This window comes from Carassius auratus, chromosome 28, assembly GCF_003368295.1.
Source record: "Carassius auratus strain Wakin chromosome 28, ASM336829v1, whole genome shotgun sequence".
NCBI lineage: Eukaryota > Metazoa > Chordata > Actinopteri > Cypriniformes > Cyprinidae > Carassius > Carassius auratus.
The window spans coordinates 8,582,420-8,602,908 of NC_039270.1; the positions used below are offsets into that span (position 1 = coordinate 8,582,420).

At 37.0% G+C, this 20,489-nt stretch overlaps 1 protein-coding gene across 2 annotated transcripts in view; it reads left to right on the plus strand.

Moving 5' to 3' along the window:
• LOC113046694 (protein TANC2-like) overlaps window positions 1-20,489 on the plus strand; it is a 132,182-nt gene that overhangs the window by 36,481 nt on the left and 75,212 nt on the right. For both annotated transcript variants that reach the window (XM_026207599.1, XM_026207601.1), the window contains exon 3: window positions 19,262-19,359. In XM_026207599.1, coding sequence (XP_026063384.1) covers window positions 19,296-19,359 — 64 coding nt within the window. In that variant the 5' untranslated portion in view covers window positions 19,262-19,295. The remainder of the gene's footprint in view (window positions 1-19,261; window positions 19,360-20,489) is intronic.

The following is a 20,489-nucleotide window of genomic DNA, read 5'->3' on the forward strand; positions in this document are numbered from 1 at the left end:
TTATAAACTATAATAACACACAAACCTGTGCCTATAAGAGATCTTTGTGCATTTTTTTGAATTACTAAATTTTATCTATTTATGAGTCTTTTATTATTTTTTTTTACAGTTTTATTCAGGATATCCCAGCTGATCCCAGAACAAGGTTTTGTCAGATTTATATCACTTCTGGGGACAATTTCCTCCCCGAAATATAGCTGAGCAAACCTTAAAACATGCACACACAGGTTAAACACCCATTTAGCAGGAGAGATTTGTCAGGATCTCATAAATAGGGGCCACAAGTCAAATTTTGTTTTCTTAACTTTTCTCTCATATGGTCTACTATTTTTATTCAGGGTGCATATTTGTGTTTGTATTTTGAACGCTTTTAATATGTCACTAATTGCCTGCTAATAGCTACTAGTCGGACACATTTCTGAAGAGTGACCTCCAATAACCCCCCCCCCCCCCAAAAGACTGTTATGAAAAGTTCTGTAGTGCATTTAGATGGAAAATGGCCTTCAGATTGTTTTAGCGTCACCTAAGGGGATAGTTTTTTTCTTGGTCAGATACAATAAAGTTTTCAGTTGACTTTTTGATGTATTAGTTACTCCCTAATCCCCCGGGTTATTAAATATACTTCAAGGTAGCACTTCAGAGCCTTGCGGTAAGTTTTAAAAGGCGCTAGTTTTTGATGTTAATTCTCCGGTTGTCTCACACGTCTGCGTCTGCTCTGTCGTGGAACTCAGCAGCGATTGCCATGGTGACTCTAGGGTGTGAGTTCTGTCGCAGCTGTCTCTTCTACGCTTGTTATTCCCTGTTCCTTTGAAACATAAGTTTTGCCTTAATGAGGCAATGGTTAGACACCTCATAACATGCGTATGCTGTGTCTCGCTGCTTAGGTTGACCTTTAACCAGGCTAATGAGCCTGTTTTTCATATTGTGAGTAAAACGTTTAGTGTAAGCTCTGTGGGCCCTCCAGAGCTCCCACAGTGTCATGTTCTCTCCCAGTAATAGAGCGAAGACTTTTGAAGTGGTGCTCTATTAGTCTACGACTAGGCTTTCGTTACCAAGCTATGTTAACTTAAGGTCTTTCTGAGTGAAATGGGGTGTTGGTAAAACTTGGTTTTGTTCATTGGAAATTAATTGGATTTTGATACAGTAGCTGGTTTATACTGTAAATGGTTGGAGGCTTTAAATAAGAGCTTGGCGATGTGAGCCAATTATTATGTTTTGATGAAGAATTATGAAGATAAATAGATTTTTTTTCTTCTTCTTTGATGTCATTTGGTTTTTTTTATTGACTTTAAGTTGCCTTTTCCCCTCAAGGAAGATGGATAACACCATTTTAATAAGGCGAGGACATTTTATACAAAAAGGGAAAAGGCATATACTGCAGCTTTGATGACGAGTCCATTGCTGTAGGTTTGAAAAGTAGCTTTACAGATATTTTAAGCTCTTTCATACTTTAATGCATAGTAAATCTTTAAATAACTTGGGTAAGATTATTCCAGCTTTGATGTCCACTAAGATGTCTCTTGATCTCTGGAACGAAGTTCTACATTGCATTTATTATGTATGTTATTTAGTTATTTTTATCTTCACATGCAGCGTGTTACAGATCCATTTCCTGGAATCTGAGTCCGTGATGTGCTACTGATTTTTAACATTCGGTACCGTTTGAAAATACATTAAAAATGCAAATAATGACTTATATAATGATGAAAAATTAAATTAGTTGAGTTTTTCTTTGTGAGGCTTAATGTCAAAAATATCTAGGTAAATGTGGTGTAGTTTTTAAATTGATTGATTTATTTATTCCAAATCAAAGTTAAGTCAAGTCACTGGTCACCATTTTATTGCCATGCAGTTGTAAACAAGTTTTTATTTATTTATTGATGTTTTTTATTTAAATGTTTTTTTTTTCTTTTCTGATTTTTTGTTGTTGTTGTATTTCTATAGGTTTTTTAAATCATTAAATTCTTATGGAAAAATAAGAAGGACTTTTTTATCCAAAGGCTTGGTTAGTTCAGGTCAAATTGAGAAAACCCTCATGATATTCAATGATTCCGAAATCCTATCGATATTTCCGAGGTTTTATGTAAAAGTTCTTGTAATCTTGATTTGCAAAGCAAATTGCTGGCCAGGTCAGAAGGCCAGAGAGTCAGTGTCGTGTTGATGTGGTTTTCTCTGCGCAGATGCAGTGGACCCATTACATGCGTGCAGTGTAGTTGTTTTTAGAGGAATCGTTCCAGTGTTCATCGCTGTAGAAACAGTGATGTGGATGTTTAGTTTCCCATAATGCTGCAGCAGTTCATAAACAACGAGAGGTGAAACTCAGGCTTTATTTATCTGAACCGCTTCTTTGCTGTAGCTCGGTTTCATGGTCTCATTTTCTCTGTAGCTTGTTTATTTTAAAACTCAAGCACATTTTGTTATCTGCCACGCCACTCTGATAATAAATAAATCATCATTCTCTACTTATCTTCATCGTCTCATATTCAACACTCCCACATGCATACATTATAAACCTAAAGATGTACAGGTTTACAGCACTTTCACCTCTGATTCACAGCCATTGGCTGGACATTTAAGATGCTTCTTGTACATCCAGCTCGTGTGTGTGTGTGTGTGTTAAAGTCAGCCAGCACCACAGGGGATTTGTTGTCTAGTCTGATTGATTGACAGTTCATGGCACCAAGAGGCCTCATGGGAGTGTACGGCCACAGGGGGAATTTGTTTAACCCTGAGATTACACACGTTCAGGCCATAAAGGACCTCATTTATATTCATTAAGCCGACACCCCTGTCACTTTGACATGGATTTGTGTTATTGCATCAGTCTCTGAGAAATGTTTCAATCATAATGGGCCGCTCTCTCTCTGGGAAGTAAATAGATGCAAAACACAAGAAGATCATTTGAACAGCATTTCTGCACTATAAGGGTGAGCGAGTGATGAAAACAAATGGTTCTTGACATGATATGTATATATTTATACATGCTATTTTGGACGTTTTCTCTGTTCACTCATGAATAAATATTCAGTTATATTAAAATACACTGTATGTTTAATGACCTTAAGTATTGTAGTCCATGATAAATTTAGTTTTTTTTTTTCTGTGCTCCAGCTCTTATAAGATGAGTCTGGATACTTGGCTACATTGTATGAATAGTAATATAGTGTGACATTAAATGATAATGTATTTCACACCATAGGGCAAATCCTTCATGGCATGCTGTGCAGATTCAATTTAAGATAAATTACTATACACAAGATAGTATTTTCATTGACTTGTGAATTTATAGTCTGTAATCAGATTAGTTTTTTGCTGTTGTATTTTAGGTTTTTAGTGAACCCCAGCACTGTTTTTCTGTAGTGCATTTCCCCGTGGAAATTTCTTCCATCTCCAGTCATGCTTAATTCAGTTGTGTTTTCCTGCATGAGACCTATGTTAAAAAGAAAAATTAATTTAATCGTAAGAGTGTTATACAGTTTTGTTTTGACATTACATAATGCCAAAGTGTAATTGTATATGATTGTGTGCTGTGTTGTTTACTCTATTCAGTATATTTAATCAGAGACATGATTTTAATGCAATATTAATACAATACCTTTCAAAAGGTTGAGGGGTTGGTTTAAAGTATATATATATGAAAATCTCTAAATTCTCACCAAAGCATTACTCCAGTCTCCACTTGCACATGATCCTTCAGAAATCAGTCTAATATGATGATGATTTTTTTTGAACAACTGATGAATTGTCATGTTTTCCATGTGTTATTTTCCTCTGGCTTTTGTTGTGATTCAGCTCTTTAGGGTTTTGGGCTCCGTTTCAGACACTCCAGATGTCTTTGTGTGGCCACCTGATACCTGACCTGGGGTCAGATAGCCAGATGCAGTGAACCCAACGCCCCTTTCCTAAAAAACCTACTGAAGTAAATGAAGAGTGCAAGTGGTGGCTCGCCCTGTCGCCCTGGAAACACTAATCATGTCTTCCAGCTTGATTGTGACTTGTGTCTCGGCCTGTAGACGGGGAGCATCGATCTGCTGTTCTGATTGGAGAATCACTTATGGTCTGCTGTGTTTTCTGATTCCGGTTCAGTACAGCAGTATTTCCATATTCTATTCAACTGCATTCATTTGCTTTAAAGAATATAAAAAAAACTGCACTTATCATATTTCATGAGGCAATGAACCATGCAGTTCATGAATCTGTGCAAATTAAGCAGTTGAAAAATTGAAATACTTGCGAATCAGACTTTTGATTATAAATATAAGTTCTTGAACATTTATAATAAAAATAAATGAACTAATATTAATCGAAACATTCATATACTTTTCATGTGGATCTTGTTTTCATAGTAACAACAAAGCTCTGTAGCCTTTCCAGTGTTATTTTAATTATAATTAGCTTTGTTTTTGGTCATAATTAGCTATAAAAAGCTATGTTTTTATATTTGCATATTTCATTTTTGGTTTTTATTTTGGTTTTAGTAATGTTGGTACTTTAACTTAAATTTTCATTTAGGTTTTTTAATTAAGTTTTTCATCTGATATAAACTAAAAAAAAAAGCTATAGAAATAATTTTAACCCAGAAATTGCTAACAATTGTATTTAAAAAAAAAATGCAAGTAACAAAATCTGGAATAGTCTTTATTGTAAAAAGTATGATCTTAGTTTTATTTACAACTTCACAAGCACATTTTTTACAGTTTGTGTCAGTTTTGTAAGGATTACACATTGAGCATCTATTATTCTATGTAGAAAATGAATTCATTTTTGGCCTGACCTGGACCTGATTGTTACATTTGCTATATTCCAGCGTTTAAAAAACGTGTGTTCTAGGAAAAAAAATGGATAAGGCATCTATTTATTTGACATCATTTTGTGATAAATGTAAAAGAGACAATAAAATGAAAAATCAATGTTTTAAATGTTATGCCATTTCTTTTCAGATGTTTAGTGTTTTTGTTGTTTGGTTCTATACAACCAGCAAATAATAATATGCCACTATTACTTTCCTACACTATAAATTTCCTATTTATAGCCTTGTTGGAAAATAAGTGGCTTAAAGGAATGAAACAGGTTGTACTGGCCTCAACATAGCTTGACTAGGTTTCACTCATATTATTCATTTACGAAACTTGATCAAGATGGCATGAACAATCATAAATCATGCATTCAGCTGTGATGATGTTGATGATGTGTTTGGCCTTGACTGTACTTTTTCTGCCATCGCTTAACAATAACATTCATCTTGATGTAACACTATCCTCTATTGTGTTTACATAGCGTAGCACATTCTTGACCCGTTGCATCGACACGTATCTCTTGTAGGTCTTTTCTCCATCATGCATTATCTCGACGGCTTTACCAGACCGAAATGAGCAGTCGGAGTTCATGCGGTATCTTCTGCCTGTCTTCTTTCAAACCCCCACTGGTGCTCCTCCAAGCCAAATGTTCATTGTTTAGTATTAAAGAGGCACGCCGATGTTATTGATGGCCGTTCTAAGTAGCACAAGGAGGAGGAGGATTGCTTGGAAACAGAATCTAGGTCAGTCTGGCCAGCGTGATTCATTGATTCTGATGTGTGTCCATTTGCTTGTTTCTCCCTCTCTACTTCTGTATTGTTAATTGCTGGGTGACTGATCGCCCTAAATCTTTCTGGTCGTCTGCCCGAACTGGTTTTTTGCTTGGAACACCTGCCCTCGGGCTTGCTTTTAAGCAAGTGGAAGCCGCAGCCTTTTACCAGTGCATTGTGGGAAGGATGGCTGGGGGAAAAAAACACAATTGGAACTGGAAGTGGACAAACAATGAACCATAAGAAGGTTACTGAACTCCAACCAGGTCACAGTTTTGATTCAATATACACTACTGGACAACATTTTGGAATAATTCTGATTGATTCATGCTTTTTTCTTATGTTCATTCATCAGAGAATCTTGACGATCTTGAACATGTAGCAAGGTTTCCACCAAGATGTTAAGCAGCAAAACGGTTTTCAAAATCGATGATACTAATAACTGTTCATTATTTAGCCCCAGTAATAATTGATAATAACTGAAGCTCAAATCAGCATTATAGGATGATTTCTGAAGAATCATGTGACACTGAAGACTAAAGATGCTGAAAATGCAGCGTTGCATCACAGAAATAGATTACATTTTTCATATATTAAAGTAGAAAAGCGTGATTTTAAATGGTAATTAGTTTCATATTGCTGTTTTAATGTATTTTTGATTATAAAACACATAAGAGCCTTCTTAAAAAAAAAAAAGTCATTATTCCTAACTTTTGATCTTTTTTGACCATCTCTTATGATAGTGCACACTCACAATAAAAGACAAGAAATGGTTCACATCTGCATTATCTTTTAGCCACAAAAATGAAGCTTAATCAGTAAATGGGAAATTTGGAATTTCAGGTCTGTGTCTTTTTCTGTGCATCTAAATCTGAAGTGTTATTAGGGAAATGAATGAGTGCACAGACTCCTGACCAAAGGAGGAAATCCGGCCGTTGTGTGTCCGATCCAGCGCTCACCCCTCCTCCAAGGCGGCAGCTGCACTTTGAGATTTCACAGAAAGACGTAAAGGATGTCCGGGTGAGCTTTTTGATGTCCTGGCAGTTTGGACCGTGTTGGAGATCTTTACCCTTACCCTGTTTTAGCAGCTGCACATACAGTATATGGATTCGGTATGACATTAAACAACACAATATACTATACAAATACTATATATAATGTACAATAGTATTGTGTATTCTATTTCTCCATTAGTTTTTGCAAATGAGGACGTTTTTGGTTTGTAGTCCACTTTGAGCATCCGTTCTGAGCAGATACTGGATGGCGGTTACAATCCTAATGTTAATTTAAGCATCAGTGTTTCTTAAAATAGATATTTAGTCTCAGCAGTGCATCAGTGTCCCTTTATCCCGTGAGTCTTGATTTCCGTCCTTCTTTGGATTATTCATGAGAAATCAAATGCAGCACCTGACCAGGTTATTTTTGCCCGTCGTCCTGAAATCGAACCCCAAGGAAACAGGATCTTTTTTTTTTTTTTTTGTGGGTGTGTGATGACGAGGAAGCCAGAGAGCTGTTTTAACCTCTAAAACTGCTTAGCACACAGATCAGCTTCTCCTTGCTTTCCTTCACATAATCCCAGGATTCAAAACGTCCTTGCATTGTGACGTACATTTCTCGTAATTTAGCACATTTCCTATATTTCTTATTACAGTAATGCAAAAATATTTATAATTGTTGTGCGTGTAAAATATATTTATTTTCTTATGCATTTTATTCATTTTGTTTCACTGCCTTATGCCATTTGTTATTAAATAATCATTGCATTGGTTATTTTTTTAACTAATGAGAATCATCTTTGAGAATCATGAGAATTCCAAAAGAGACACATTAAGAAATTACATAATGAAGAAAATTTGGATTTGAACCGTATTGTTGGGTTTTAGCTCCGCTTTTGATGTACTGGATCATAAATTGTTGGAAAAATTGAAATGTTATAAATGTACTTCTCAAACTGTGCACTGGTTTAAAAGTTATATGACTAATAATGGAAGTTATTCAGACTGAAAGAGTTGCAATGTGGTGTTACTCAAGGAAGCTGTCTAGGACCATTGTTATTTTACATTTTTACCAATGATCTTCCTTTGGTTTTTAAGCATGCAAAGGCAGTTATGTATGCAGATCATACAACATTATATCTACCAGCGACATCAATTGATAAATTATCTGTGGATTTAGATGAGGAGTTACAGTTAGTGGGTAAAGTGGGTACTGAATAATAAGAGGGTTTAAATTTGACAAAAACTAAAAGTATAGTGTTTGGATCAAATTCTAAACTTAAACTACAATTAAATTTGTCTGTAAAGAGTGTGCCTATTGAACAGGTAGAGGAAGTTAGACTTATTGGAGTTATTCTAGACAGTAGGCTGAAGTGGTTAAAACGGATAGAAAAGATGGAAATAGTTATGGCAAGAGGTATATAAGTTAATAAGAGATTTGCAAAAATTTTTCCACAGTATTGCATCTCTCAAGTAATGCAAACAGTGGTCCTTCTACCTTGGTAGTGGCTAATGGGGATCCAAATAAACAACAACTTAATTGCCAAGAAAATAATGTCATAGTTCAAAAATCTTATTGGTCATGCAATAAGCTTCATGTTCTTTATACTAAATGTATTTTTTTTTTCTTTGATTTGGAGTGAAATACGAATCTTTACAGGTTTAGTGAGATTCAAGGGTAGAACAAGAAACCGTCCATGAAATCGCCCCTGGGTGCTTTATAATAACATGAGAGTATGAATTTTATAATGTCAAATGGCAAGATAGTGGAAGAACAGAGAGGTACGGCAATGAGACGCGAGCTATCATATAACAAGACTCGTCAGCGGTCAATTGGTCTCCGAGGACAGGTGTAAGCATGCTTCTTAAGAGACCTTAGCACAAAAGAGCTTCTCAATGTCACATATGAATGCATGTGAAGGCAGTAATAGTATATGATGTGGAGGAGCTAATGGCCCATCTCATTCTGGTTTCTAGTCTGTCTATTCATCGTGACCGAGCCCCTCAAATGCTCTGTCTTACCCCCACCATTTTCCACCAGCATGATGATTCTTCTGTTGCTATGCAACGTCCTGCTGTCGCTTAGTGAAGCATTAATTAGTGTGTTACATTTGAATACCGTCGTTATCGCCTCTTGGAATTGCCACGGCTGGCATATTTGCACTCAACTTTAAGATTCCACCACAGGGGCTGGAAAAAACACATGTTCCACCCTGTCCTCCGTTACTGCAGGCTTCGGACTATATACTGTTCATGTAATTTTATCACATTTCACATTAATCACATCTTTTTTATGTATATATTAATGTATGTACTGGGGAATTTATAAGATTAGATTTCTCCCTATATCATTATCATTAATGAATGAGTTTATATGTTAGTTTTTATTTATTTATTCTATTTTGTGCTGGAGTGTAATCTCTGCAGTTGCTACTGTATGTGAAACGTCAGGTGGTACAGTGTTCCTCAGATTGACCCTGCATGGCATCACCTCTGAAAAGCAGCACACGGCCAGGGCTGTGATTTCCCCCTGATTTGCATTCTAACGGTGATGCCAGGATCCGTAATTTTCCTGACAGCCAGGGAGGGAAGTGGGCCGTGTTCCCTCACGGCAGCTGAGAGAGTGTGGACTGGAGAGATGCCACATGCAGGATGGTATTTCAGGAGCACTAACCCGACTGGGACTGCAGGAGCAGAAAGAGCCGGTCCTGCCCAGTTACATTACAGCTTCCCCTCGTCCGGCCTGATGTGAGCACTGTACGGCTGGCAGTCTGATCAGAGAATCCACTAACCTCTTCATGCTTCATATGACATTAAAAAAAGACTGAATTGGAATATACTCATCCAAAATCTGTGTTCAGACTATTTTGGCTGGTTAATTGTGGCTAAGGGTTGATACATGTAACTTTTTTGTGATATTCCCATTAGTGATCTATCTGTCTGTCTGTCTGTCTGTCTGTATGTGTGTGTATATACTGTATATGGTGTGTTTGTGTCACATGGCTTCTTTTCACTGTTTGCTTCCAGTCAGACCAACAGTCTTTATAGTGCATGCGCTGAACTGTCAAAACTCACAGAAACTTAAAGCCCTCCACATCAGCGGTGAAAGACGAGCAGACACTGGCCAATTATTTTGACTGTGTGAATCAAAGTAAGAAGTGAAGCAGGGAATTCTTTGAAAAGCAGCGAGAACAAATGGGCAGGGGCTCTTTTTGAAGATGTGTGGACTCTTTGATTCCAGACTCTCCATTAAATCTGTTCAAACCCTTGGCTGCGATGCCTGATGCCCCCCACATCACCTCACATCACACCCACCCAAAACCCCTGCTGGCTGACTGTTCTCTCTTCATGGGCTTGTGCCTGGGCAAAGCTGGTTTGCAGTTTGTTTAGATAAAGCTTCATTTTCTGGTAATTATCCCTCTACACCATAGCCTGTGGCACAGTTGTGTAGACTAGATTACTAGTGAGATTAGATGGAGAAAAAAACACTCACTCAGACAATTTGACCTTTTGTAGTAAGATAATTAATCGAGAATATTTGTTTCTGTGTTGTTGGTGGTGGATGAGCATGGCTATTTCAGGATGTATTTCTGTATGTTTAGATGAATTGTGTCTCTGTCTCTTGATTTATTTATTTTTCCATGTTTGATTTTTATGTAAACTGTTTCCAAAAGATGAACTCTGATGACTTACGGGGAGAATAATGGACACTGTTCTATTCTCAGTTTGAAACGTGACACACCTGCATGGCTCAGGTGATGTCTTGGCTGTTTGTTTGCCCTGGGAGTCGTCTCGGTCTCAGACAGCCGTCTCGGTCTCGTTGGCTTGCTTTGTCACAGTTTGTGAGAGTCAGGATGCACAGGTGTGTTTGGAAACAAGAGTTGTAGTTCTCAGGCTGCAACGAGGAACGCTTTTAGTTGGCCGATTTGCCAAAACATTTTTACTCCTGAATGAGTAAAAAAAAAAAAAAAAAAAAACTTTTTATTTTATTTTATTTTTTAAAGGAAATAATTATTAAAGTTTACTGTTATGTGATGTTATATTATTCATATGAACTCAAGATTATTATTATAACTTTAAATACTTATTATTATTATTATTATTATTTAACAAAAATAACTTATTTTTAGTAGTATATTAGTTTTATAATATGTTATTAATACAAGTAGTAATATAATAACAGCAGCAAGAATAAGTGCTATTATTATCATCCCTATTACTCTAAAAATAACACCGTTCTTATAAATATTATTATTAAACCATTTTTATGTATTAAAATATAGTCTGAATGTAATACTTATTTTTTTTGTTTGTATTGTATTTTTATATATATATATATAATGTGTGTATGTGTACAGGTATGTATATATGTATGTGTGTGTGTGTGTGTGTGTGTGCATATAAATGCATATGTATGTATGTGTGTGTGTGTAAATATATCAATCAATCAATCTTTTATTACAGACTCATGATCCAAGTTTAAAAAACAAAAAACAAAACCAAGACAATAGGACAACAAATACAACCCACAGCATCTGCCACACACAATAAAAAGTTACAAAATGCAACAACACCAATGTCTCCACAGCTTTGACTGAAACTGTGTAGCACCAACCCTTATATTTGATAGACCCACAATAATCTCATTTTTTGAGTCATTTAGCCGGCAGATAAATCTATTCATAAGCGTTCTTAACAGTGCTTTAAAAGTGATTACTCTAGCAATCACAAACATTAAACTTTCACTATGCCATCTATATATGTATGTGTATATATATATATGTGTACAGTGTATATATGTACTGTCATGAATTTGCAAATTGCATGGCAAAGGATAATACAATATATGTGGTCTAATTCTCACTATTAACTAACTATTAACTTAGCTATTAACTTCTAAACTAACTGCTTATTAATAAAGACTAATAAAAAGTCAACATGCTTGTAATATGCATGCTAGTTAATAGTGAGGATAGGTACTTTAAATAAAGTGTTATACTATGCAAATGTCACAGAATTGAATATTCAGTCTACTGATTGCACTTTATTAAAAAAGAAATATAAAAAGCATAGGTGGTCTTTTTGTGTCCCCTTCTTATCATGAGTAGAATCAATTTTGTTGTCTTTGTGCCTATCTAAAAGATACTTTTCTGGGAGAATTTACCGCTGGATTGCTGAAGAGAAATGTTTGAAGTTCCTTATGCCGGAAGATCAGGATCAGGAAACATCAGTAGATGGAGTGTGTGGGCTGTGTTTATAAACAGAGGAGTTTCTTCTCTTTTGGAGCCCAAGCTTCTGCTAGCACTTTAGAGCTGCTGTGTTGTGTTTGGAAAGGAAGTGATAGGGACAAAGGGAAGACGCATGTGTTTGCATAACTCTGTGTGTGTGTGTGTGTGTGTGTGTGTGTGTGTAGGGGCTGCATTTCCTCCCTTGCTCTGTGTGAGGTTTTCTCTCAAGGAAGGAAAGAACTCAGGTCAAACTTGTACTATTATCTCCCTCTGTAAGTCTTTAGGTGATTCATGGAGGAACACAGACAAATTAGTGTGAAAAACACACTAATGGCAGCATTGACTTGTCCACCGACTCTAGTGTGTTTTTCTAAGTGCTGTCATATTCTGGGAATGTGCTGCATTCATATCCATACCTTTCTTCTATTCTTTGTTCTTCTGTCTGTGTGTGTGTGTGTCTGTGTGTGAGAGAGAGAGAGAGAGAGAGAGAAAGAGACACCCCCCCCTCCTTCCCGGCACATTCTCTGTTCATTGGCTTTCTAGAGCGGTAGAAAACAAACAGCGTGCGGTTCCTGTAACACTGCGCTGTGGGAGGCATTAGTCAAAGGGAGAGACTGTATAAAATATAAAGCTCTGCGCTCTTGGCTCTTAGTCATGGAGGCTCCTGTTGGAGCCATCAAGCTCCAAACGGTGGCTGAGGCCAGAGAGTTTTATATGACCGCAGTAGCTCTCCAGTAACACTGTGTGACTTTTGGAACAGTCAGAGACTTCAGAAGAGATACTTGACTTCACTTGATTGATTTTGGTCTTTTATAGATCTTTTTGCAGTCCAGATCATTTTATTCATTAAAAATATCCTTGTTATTAGAGTTTAGGCTATATTATGATGGTTGTAAACCCATTATTAGTGGACAGTTACTTGCTGTTTGTTTTTGCTAGCGTGGTCACCATAGTTGTTTTTTAATAATTATAATAATAATTAATTAATTTGTATTTATTTAACTCATATTTAGATATATATAGACAAAAATAATGTCAAATATTAATTAAATACAAATTAATTAATTATTATTGTTATTATAAAAACATGAAAAAAAATGTTTTTTATTTTTACAATATTTTTTCATTGTTTTTGGACACACTTCAATTGTAGCAATTCAATGTTTACGGTTTAATGGCTTTAAGGTATTACATTTAATCTGCAGTGAAAATTGCAAATGATCAGATTTTTTAAAGAATATGAACACATACAGATAATAATAATAATAAACATATTATTTATAATTATTTATAATTACACATTAAAAACAAATTCATCATACTTCAGACAAACACATTATTATAAAAGTCACACAATTAGCTTTTTGTTATTTTTGTTATTTTTGTGCTGCATTTTCCAGCATTTAAATATGCACATTTGCATTCATTATCATGCTAAATAAGGATCTGTATTTTTATGTGAGTGATGAAAATTGATCCACCCATGCCTAATGGCAGTGTTTGTGAAACCTGTATGTAACCATTATTGTGTTTGGAGCCACTAATGGTAGCTGACCGCAACTACTGTGTGGAATAGCATTCGGTTAAACTGAAGAGAGAAAATACAGTTCCAGTTAACATTTTAGATTATTGCAAGCAATTTGTTGCAACTGAAAGGAGCTTAGCACTCCCACTTCACCCTCCATGAATCGTAGCAGCAGTATTTTCAACAACCTGTCGACTCGAGTGCAGTAAGAAAATGGCTGTCATTTACGAGCAGCGGCTCCCAGCCAGACTTCCATGTCTGCAGCTAACATGACATCCCTCCTGCTGTGGCCCATCAGTCCCGAAGATCCCATCATCATGATGCAAGCTGATAACTTGTGACTGGATACCTTTAGACAGTGTGTGTATGTGTGTGTGTAAGAGAGAGATATAGTGTGTGTGTGTATGTGTGTTTAACAGTGAATTAAAGAAGCCAGTAAGTATTCCTGCTGATAACACTGGCTGTTTTTAACTGATTGCAGAGTTCTAAATGCTCAGGCTATCTCCAGTTTGATGAGGAAGATTTTATAGTTGATAGAGCATGTAAATCTCTCTATTTTGATGCTTTTTGAAGTCTGTGCAGGTGTGTGAGATTTAGGCAGACTATGTTCTGCAGGCTGATCTGATTGCTAATGACATATTTGTTCATAATGTTCATAAATGTGTTGATCTGTAGTCCGGTGAGTCATTGCCTGATGAGCAATGCTAGGTCAGTACAATGTGCGCATATGACACTTACAAAAAATGAATAATAAAAAAGATAAAATAAATAAATAAATAAATAAATAAAAATCCAGGCATGGTAGACTAATTGTTTCTAATCATAATACTTTGACAAATACTGTATTTGTTAGTTATTACTTAAAATTATTATTGTTGTTATAAAAATGATTAAAAATAATAAAAAAATACAGTTATGTAATATAATGTTATTATATAAAATTATGCATGTATACATAATAATTAATAATAGTTTATAAATAATTAATTAAATTAAATCACAGATTACTGCAGTTCATATAAAATTTCATGTCAACTGTCCATGTTAAATGGTCAATGACTACCATAATAAAATGCCATGATATTTAGATCCATAAATTTGTCCATGGTATCAACATGATATCCTGCTCAAACTGCACAGTTGTACCACAGTGCTTTTTTTTTTTTTTGTAAAGTCATTGTGTTGACACCGATAAATGATGTATGAGTTTATAAATGTATGTGCGACTGTAAACCCTGGTATATACTTTTTCTCCTGAGGCACCCTGTGTCCCACTCTGTGCTGATAGCCCTTCTTGTGCTAGTAATCCAGTTGGACAATCTCACACAGGCCCCCCTCAGCTGGGCACGATTAGCAGCAGACACACATGTAACAAAGCCAGGCATTTGGCTTTGGCTCGCCAGGTCTCTGTCCGACTTCTGGCACACTTTTGGAGTGTGTCATCCGTCCCACTGCTATTATTTAACCCAGACGAATATCAAGAAGAGAAAGCAAAGCATGGCTAAATCATACTCACCCCCCCCCCCACACAAACAATTACAGCCTCTGACAGACAGACACTAAGACAGACAATCAGACACTCAGACGGACAGACAGACAGACACTCAGACAGACAGACAGACAGACAGACAGACACTAAGACAGACAATCAGACACTCAGACAGACAGACACTCAGACAGACAGACAGACAGACAGACAGACAGACACTAAGACAGACAATCAGACACTCAGACGGACAGACAGATAGACACTAAGACAGACAGTCAGACACTAAGACAGACACTAAGACAGACAGGCAGACAGACGGACGGACGGACTTACAGAGAGAGACTCAGACAGACAGTCAGACACTCAGACAGACACACTCAGACAGACAGACAGACAGAAAGACAGACAGACAGGCATACACACTCAGACAGACAGACAGACAGACAGACAGACACACACACACACACACACACACACACACACACACACACACACAGACAGACACACACACTCAGACAGACAGACAGACACACACACTCAGACAGACACACACATGCAGACTTGGTTTGCATATTATTTATTTTTTGAAACATTTTCCACAATGTCAAATGATAATTGTTTTGTTTAATTGTTTTAAAATGTTTCCACTTTAAATGTTACACGACACGTTTATTTATTTAGTTTATTATTTTTGTTTTTCAAAATTTATCCACAATGTTTCTATTTGTTTGTGTTTTATTTACTGTCAAGCAATGTTTTAGTTGGTTTAGATTTTTGTATGGTTTTGTTACTTTTGTTTCATAACTTGTTTTTCAGGTTTGGGTTTAGTTCGTAAGCTCTCATTTGTGTGTAATGAGTTATCGCACTTTAAGACCATCACAAAAGTTAGATTTTCATGTTTACCTCAAACGCCGTCGGTTCTCATGTCTTTCGTAACTGATTGAGATGCTGCGGAGGGGAGGATTTGGTATAGCTCTCCTCAGACTTCAGCTATATTAAAAAATGAGTGATAGATCCTTCTACTGCTCCACTGCAGATCCCATTTTTCACTTTCCCAACTTTCAGTCTAAGTTTCTCATTAGTTTGTGTGTCAGCTTTTCTACAGACCTCATTAAAGCGTATGTCCAAGTATGAGGGACTGCTTTGGGGAATAGTGTTAGTCTCGACACTCTCATGCTTAGGCACGGTTCACTCGGCAAACAGCAGCAAACCTCGCTACACTGAGTTATGTCTTCTCCGTTCTTCTTCAGCTAGAAGAAGCACAGCCCCAGGATAAGGTCATCCTTTTCTTCTTCTCTCATCTTTATTCAGAAGCTGTTGCACACCCCCTTTTGCTCTCAATCTGTCTTGTCTTGACTTCTTTCTACCTTGCATCTCTGCTAGAATTGGAAAACTGAACCTTGAAAAACTAATATAAATAAAAATAATAATAAGATTTACAAAAGGATGTACTTTGCTGCTTTTGGCTAAGTCCATACTTTGGAGTTGGCAGTAAGATTATTGGGATTTTTGAACATACTATTTAGGATAGATAGCAATCCCCAAACTGACGCATTTGGTCTCCAAACCTGGTGTCCTTTGTTTACCCTTCAAGCTCATTATGCAGTAAATAAATATACATTTTAATGTGAGATCGCTCGTTTAAGAGCACTTAATTGTTCTAGTGGTATTACTGTTGCATACGGTGTAAAAGGTCTTATATTTGAAACTCAGATAAACTGACTTTTTAAGAAAAAATTGTGGGGTGCCTTTGGTTGCGTTTTGTTTTACATTTTATTGTACCTGATTAGCTTGACCTCAATTGTTCAGCATCGTTTCCATTTAACATTTCATTCCTCCTTCACATTTGCCTTCAAGCAGGTGAAGAGACCTTTTCATGACCAGGCAGATGCAGCAGAAGGGAGAGGGGGCGGCAGGGTGTCAAGTATGCAGAATGAGCTCACTAAAAGTTACCACAATGGTTCAAGCAAATTGATTTGTTTGGACATAATTATCTTCAGTACTACTAATATATATTTGTGACCCCCGCTGAATCATTTCAACACTTAGGCTTTCTGCCAATTGTGGCCCCAGCAACATATTAGCAGTAAACATGTACCAGTGCTGGCTCAGCGAAAGGAGCATCGAGTGCTAGAGAAGAAGACTATCTGCCCGTGGATGTTGATTTGAAATGCATGTGTGCATTTACACACAATCCCCCCTACAAAGACATCTGTTTCACATTTGTGTGACCTCAGCCAAGAGTACTTCTGAAGGTGTGGAGGCCCAGATTAATACTGAACACTCTGCCAAGAAGAAACTGAGTACATGCAGGGGATTCTAAGTTCATCTATCCATCTAGCCATCTATCTATCTATCTATCTATCTATCTATCTATCTATCTATCTATCTATCTATCTATCTATCTATCTATCTATCTATCTATCTGTCTCTCTGTCTGTCTGTCTGTCTGTCTGTCTGTCTGTCTGTCTGTCTGTCTGTCTGTCTGTCTGTCGTATCTGTCTGTCTACAGTATCTATCTATATGTCTGTCTTACTGTCTGTCTGTCTGTCTGTCTGCAGTATCTGTCTGTCTGTCTGTCTGTCTGTCTGTCTGCAGTATCTGTCTGTCTGTCTGTCTGTCTGTCTGTCTGCAGTATCTGTCTGTCTGTCTGTCTGCAGTATCTGTCTGTCTGTCTGCAGTATCTGTCTGTCTGTCTACAGTATCTATCTATATGTCTGTCTTACTGTCTGTCTGTCTGTCTGTCTACAGTATCTGTCTGTCTGTCTGTCTGTCTGTCTGTCTGTCTGTCTGTCGTATCTGTCTGTCTACAGTATCTATCTATATGTCTGTCTTACTGTCTGTCTGCCTGTCTGTCTGTCTGCAGTATCTGTCTGTCTGTCTGCAGTATCTGTCTGTCTGTCTGCAGTGTCTGTCTGTCTGTCTACAGTATCTGTCTGTCTGTCTACAGTATCTATCTATATGTCTGTCTTACTGTCTGTCTGTCTGTCTGTCTGTCTGCAGTATCTGTCTGTCTGTCTACAGTATCTGTCTGTCTACAGTATCTATCTATATGTCTGTCTTACTGTCTGTCTGTCTGTCTACAGTATCTGTCTGTCTGTCTCTCTCTGTCTGTCTGTGTGTCTTGCATTAATCTATTGTTTGTTAATTTTATCTCTTCATCTGTAGTTCTCCCGTGGTCCTTTTTTCGCGTATCTCACAATTCTTGAAAAAGTCTTGCATTTGTATCTTGCAATTTTGACTATTTCTTGCAATTGGGAGTTTATATGCCCCTATTGTGACATTTTATATACCACTATTATTGACATTGTACCTCGCAATTGTGAGTTTATATCATGCAACTCTGAGGAAAAACAATTGCAAGTTTATATTTTGCAACTTGCAATTACCCTTTTTAATTTTTTATTCAGTGACAGAAACAGGCTTCCATATTAAAGTGTATAATAGGTGTGTACATTTGTTTTTTTGTTTATTTATTTATTTAGTGGTCTACTTCCTTGCTAGACTACATTAGTATGGTAATAACATAGTATGTTGTTATTTATTATAAGTTTGATCTTTTTGCCAAATAAAAAAAAGGATCAGAAAATGTTAAATAGCGCATTTTGTCAGAGAGGTTGGACTAACCACTATATGACCCAACATTCTATTCTATTCTATTCTATTCTATTCTATTCTATTCTTCTGTAAAGTCTCCATACATGTGAATTCACCCTTCAAATAATTAATTCCATTGAAATATACTGCCAACATCACCTTGTGAAGCAGCAGAACAAAGTGTGTCTTTATCCTGGGCTCTCTCACACATGTAAAAACATGCGCGCGCACACACACACACACCAACACACACAGCTCATACATGAAGCAGTAATTAGCAGCATCAGGGTGTGATCCCTCCGCAGTGTGGGTGTTGAGTGTGGCCTAAAATAATCCAGTGGAGAATGACGAGTCCCTCGAATGAAACTCATTATCAGCCGCAGCGTTCCAGCAGGCAGAAGGCTCTGTGTACCTGAAACATATAATCACAGGCTTCCAAAAATCCCCTCAGTAACTCTTTGTCTAGACTTCAGAGCTGATGTGCGGCGAACATCACCAGTCGAGCTGCACTTGTAAAGAGATCACACGTTTTGAAAATCAGTGTTGAGATGCAAAGGAGTTGTGGAGAAAGTGATTGTGTGTGTTGTTACAAATCCTATTTATAGATTCAAACATAGTGGCAACGGTTATCATGTACTCTACGTTTTGTTGCTTAGTGTTCATTAGTAGGAGAACTACGCTAGTATGCTAAAATGGCGTATTTCTAGTTTGATTATTATTATTATTTATCTATTTATTTATGCAGTTTCTATGACTTAGAGGGCAGGTACATGGTGTTTCCAATAGTTTCTTCAGGTTTTTTTTTTTTGCTTGCTTCTCACACTGTTGTATTTTCTTCTCTCTCTCTCTCTCTTTCTGCAGATCTCTCTATAGCCGGGTCCAGAACTGTGCAGTCATGTTCAGGAACAGTCTGAAGATGCTGCTTGGTGGCAAATCCAACCGCAAGAATCGAAACAGTGGTAGGTTGAGTTTTCTTTTTAAAATTTAGAAAAGCTTCCCTACAACCAGCCCCCCATGCACAACGCAAAGCTGCATTGAACTTTTGTCATGCAGTCGGTGTCAGTTTTCTAAAGAACCTGGGGGTAAGACGAACCGCTCAATGTAGATGCAGCTTTAACATTTGGCGGAAGAGAGTGGTTTGAAATGTATCAGTGGGTAAGCTATGTTTATCCAAGCAATTTTTCTACATAAATTTAATATCAAAGCAAACTTTTGCTCTTTTGCGTTAGTCAGCTACTAATGTATAAAGTCATGCAAATGATTTAGCTAAACCGAATTATTAAGTGAAGCACATTTCCAAAATGGTAGCCGTAGGGTGAAATCTGTTTAAATATTCTGATAATTAAATTTTTTTTGACTGATGTATGAAAATGTGAATATTGTGCAGGAAAATAAAAACTGAACATAACCTAAAAAGACAAGCCTGTGCGCTTACAACACTCCTTGAGGTCCCATTCTGTTGTGCCCTGTCTAGCATTTTTAAACATGAAATGATGTGTTTCTATATGTTTGTGTGCGTATATTAGCTCTCAGAGAGACTTCAGGCTTGTGTTGAGAGGATTACAGTAGTCCGAAGCAACTGTTGGAGTGAAATTAGGATTCTGTCAGTGTCTGCAAGTGAACCGAGCCAGATGAAGCTTAAGTGGTGAATGGAAAGAAACACACACACACAGAAACCTGTGTATTACACCTTTTTTGCTGCCGGTTGACTTTCTTCATCTTTTTCTCCTTCGTTTAAGGTCTGTTTCACCTCAGAACTCCTTTCAGCGCTCATGTTAACAGGTTGCTGAATTCAAATATAGACGACGGGCAAGATTTTCCACTTGAGTTTACAATTTGTTTATACATCTGCCAGTTTAGAAAGACATATATTATTTATGGTCATTGTTAAAATCAGTATTCAGTGTAATAATCTAGAAATCACTTCTGTTACACTGAAGAAACAGCTGCTTGTGAATCAGGCCTAGGATCTACTGCAGCAGTGTGAAGTGGAGATCTGTGGACACTCTTTCAGGGCTGTGGAAGAGCTGTGTGTGATGGATGAGGAGGGTGTGTGTTTGTTTGTCTGTGTGCTTTCTTGTTAGCTGTG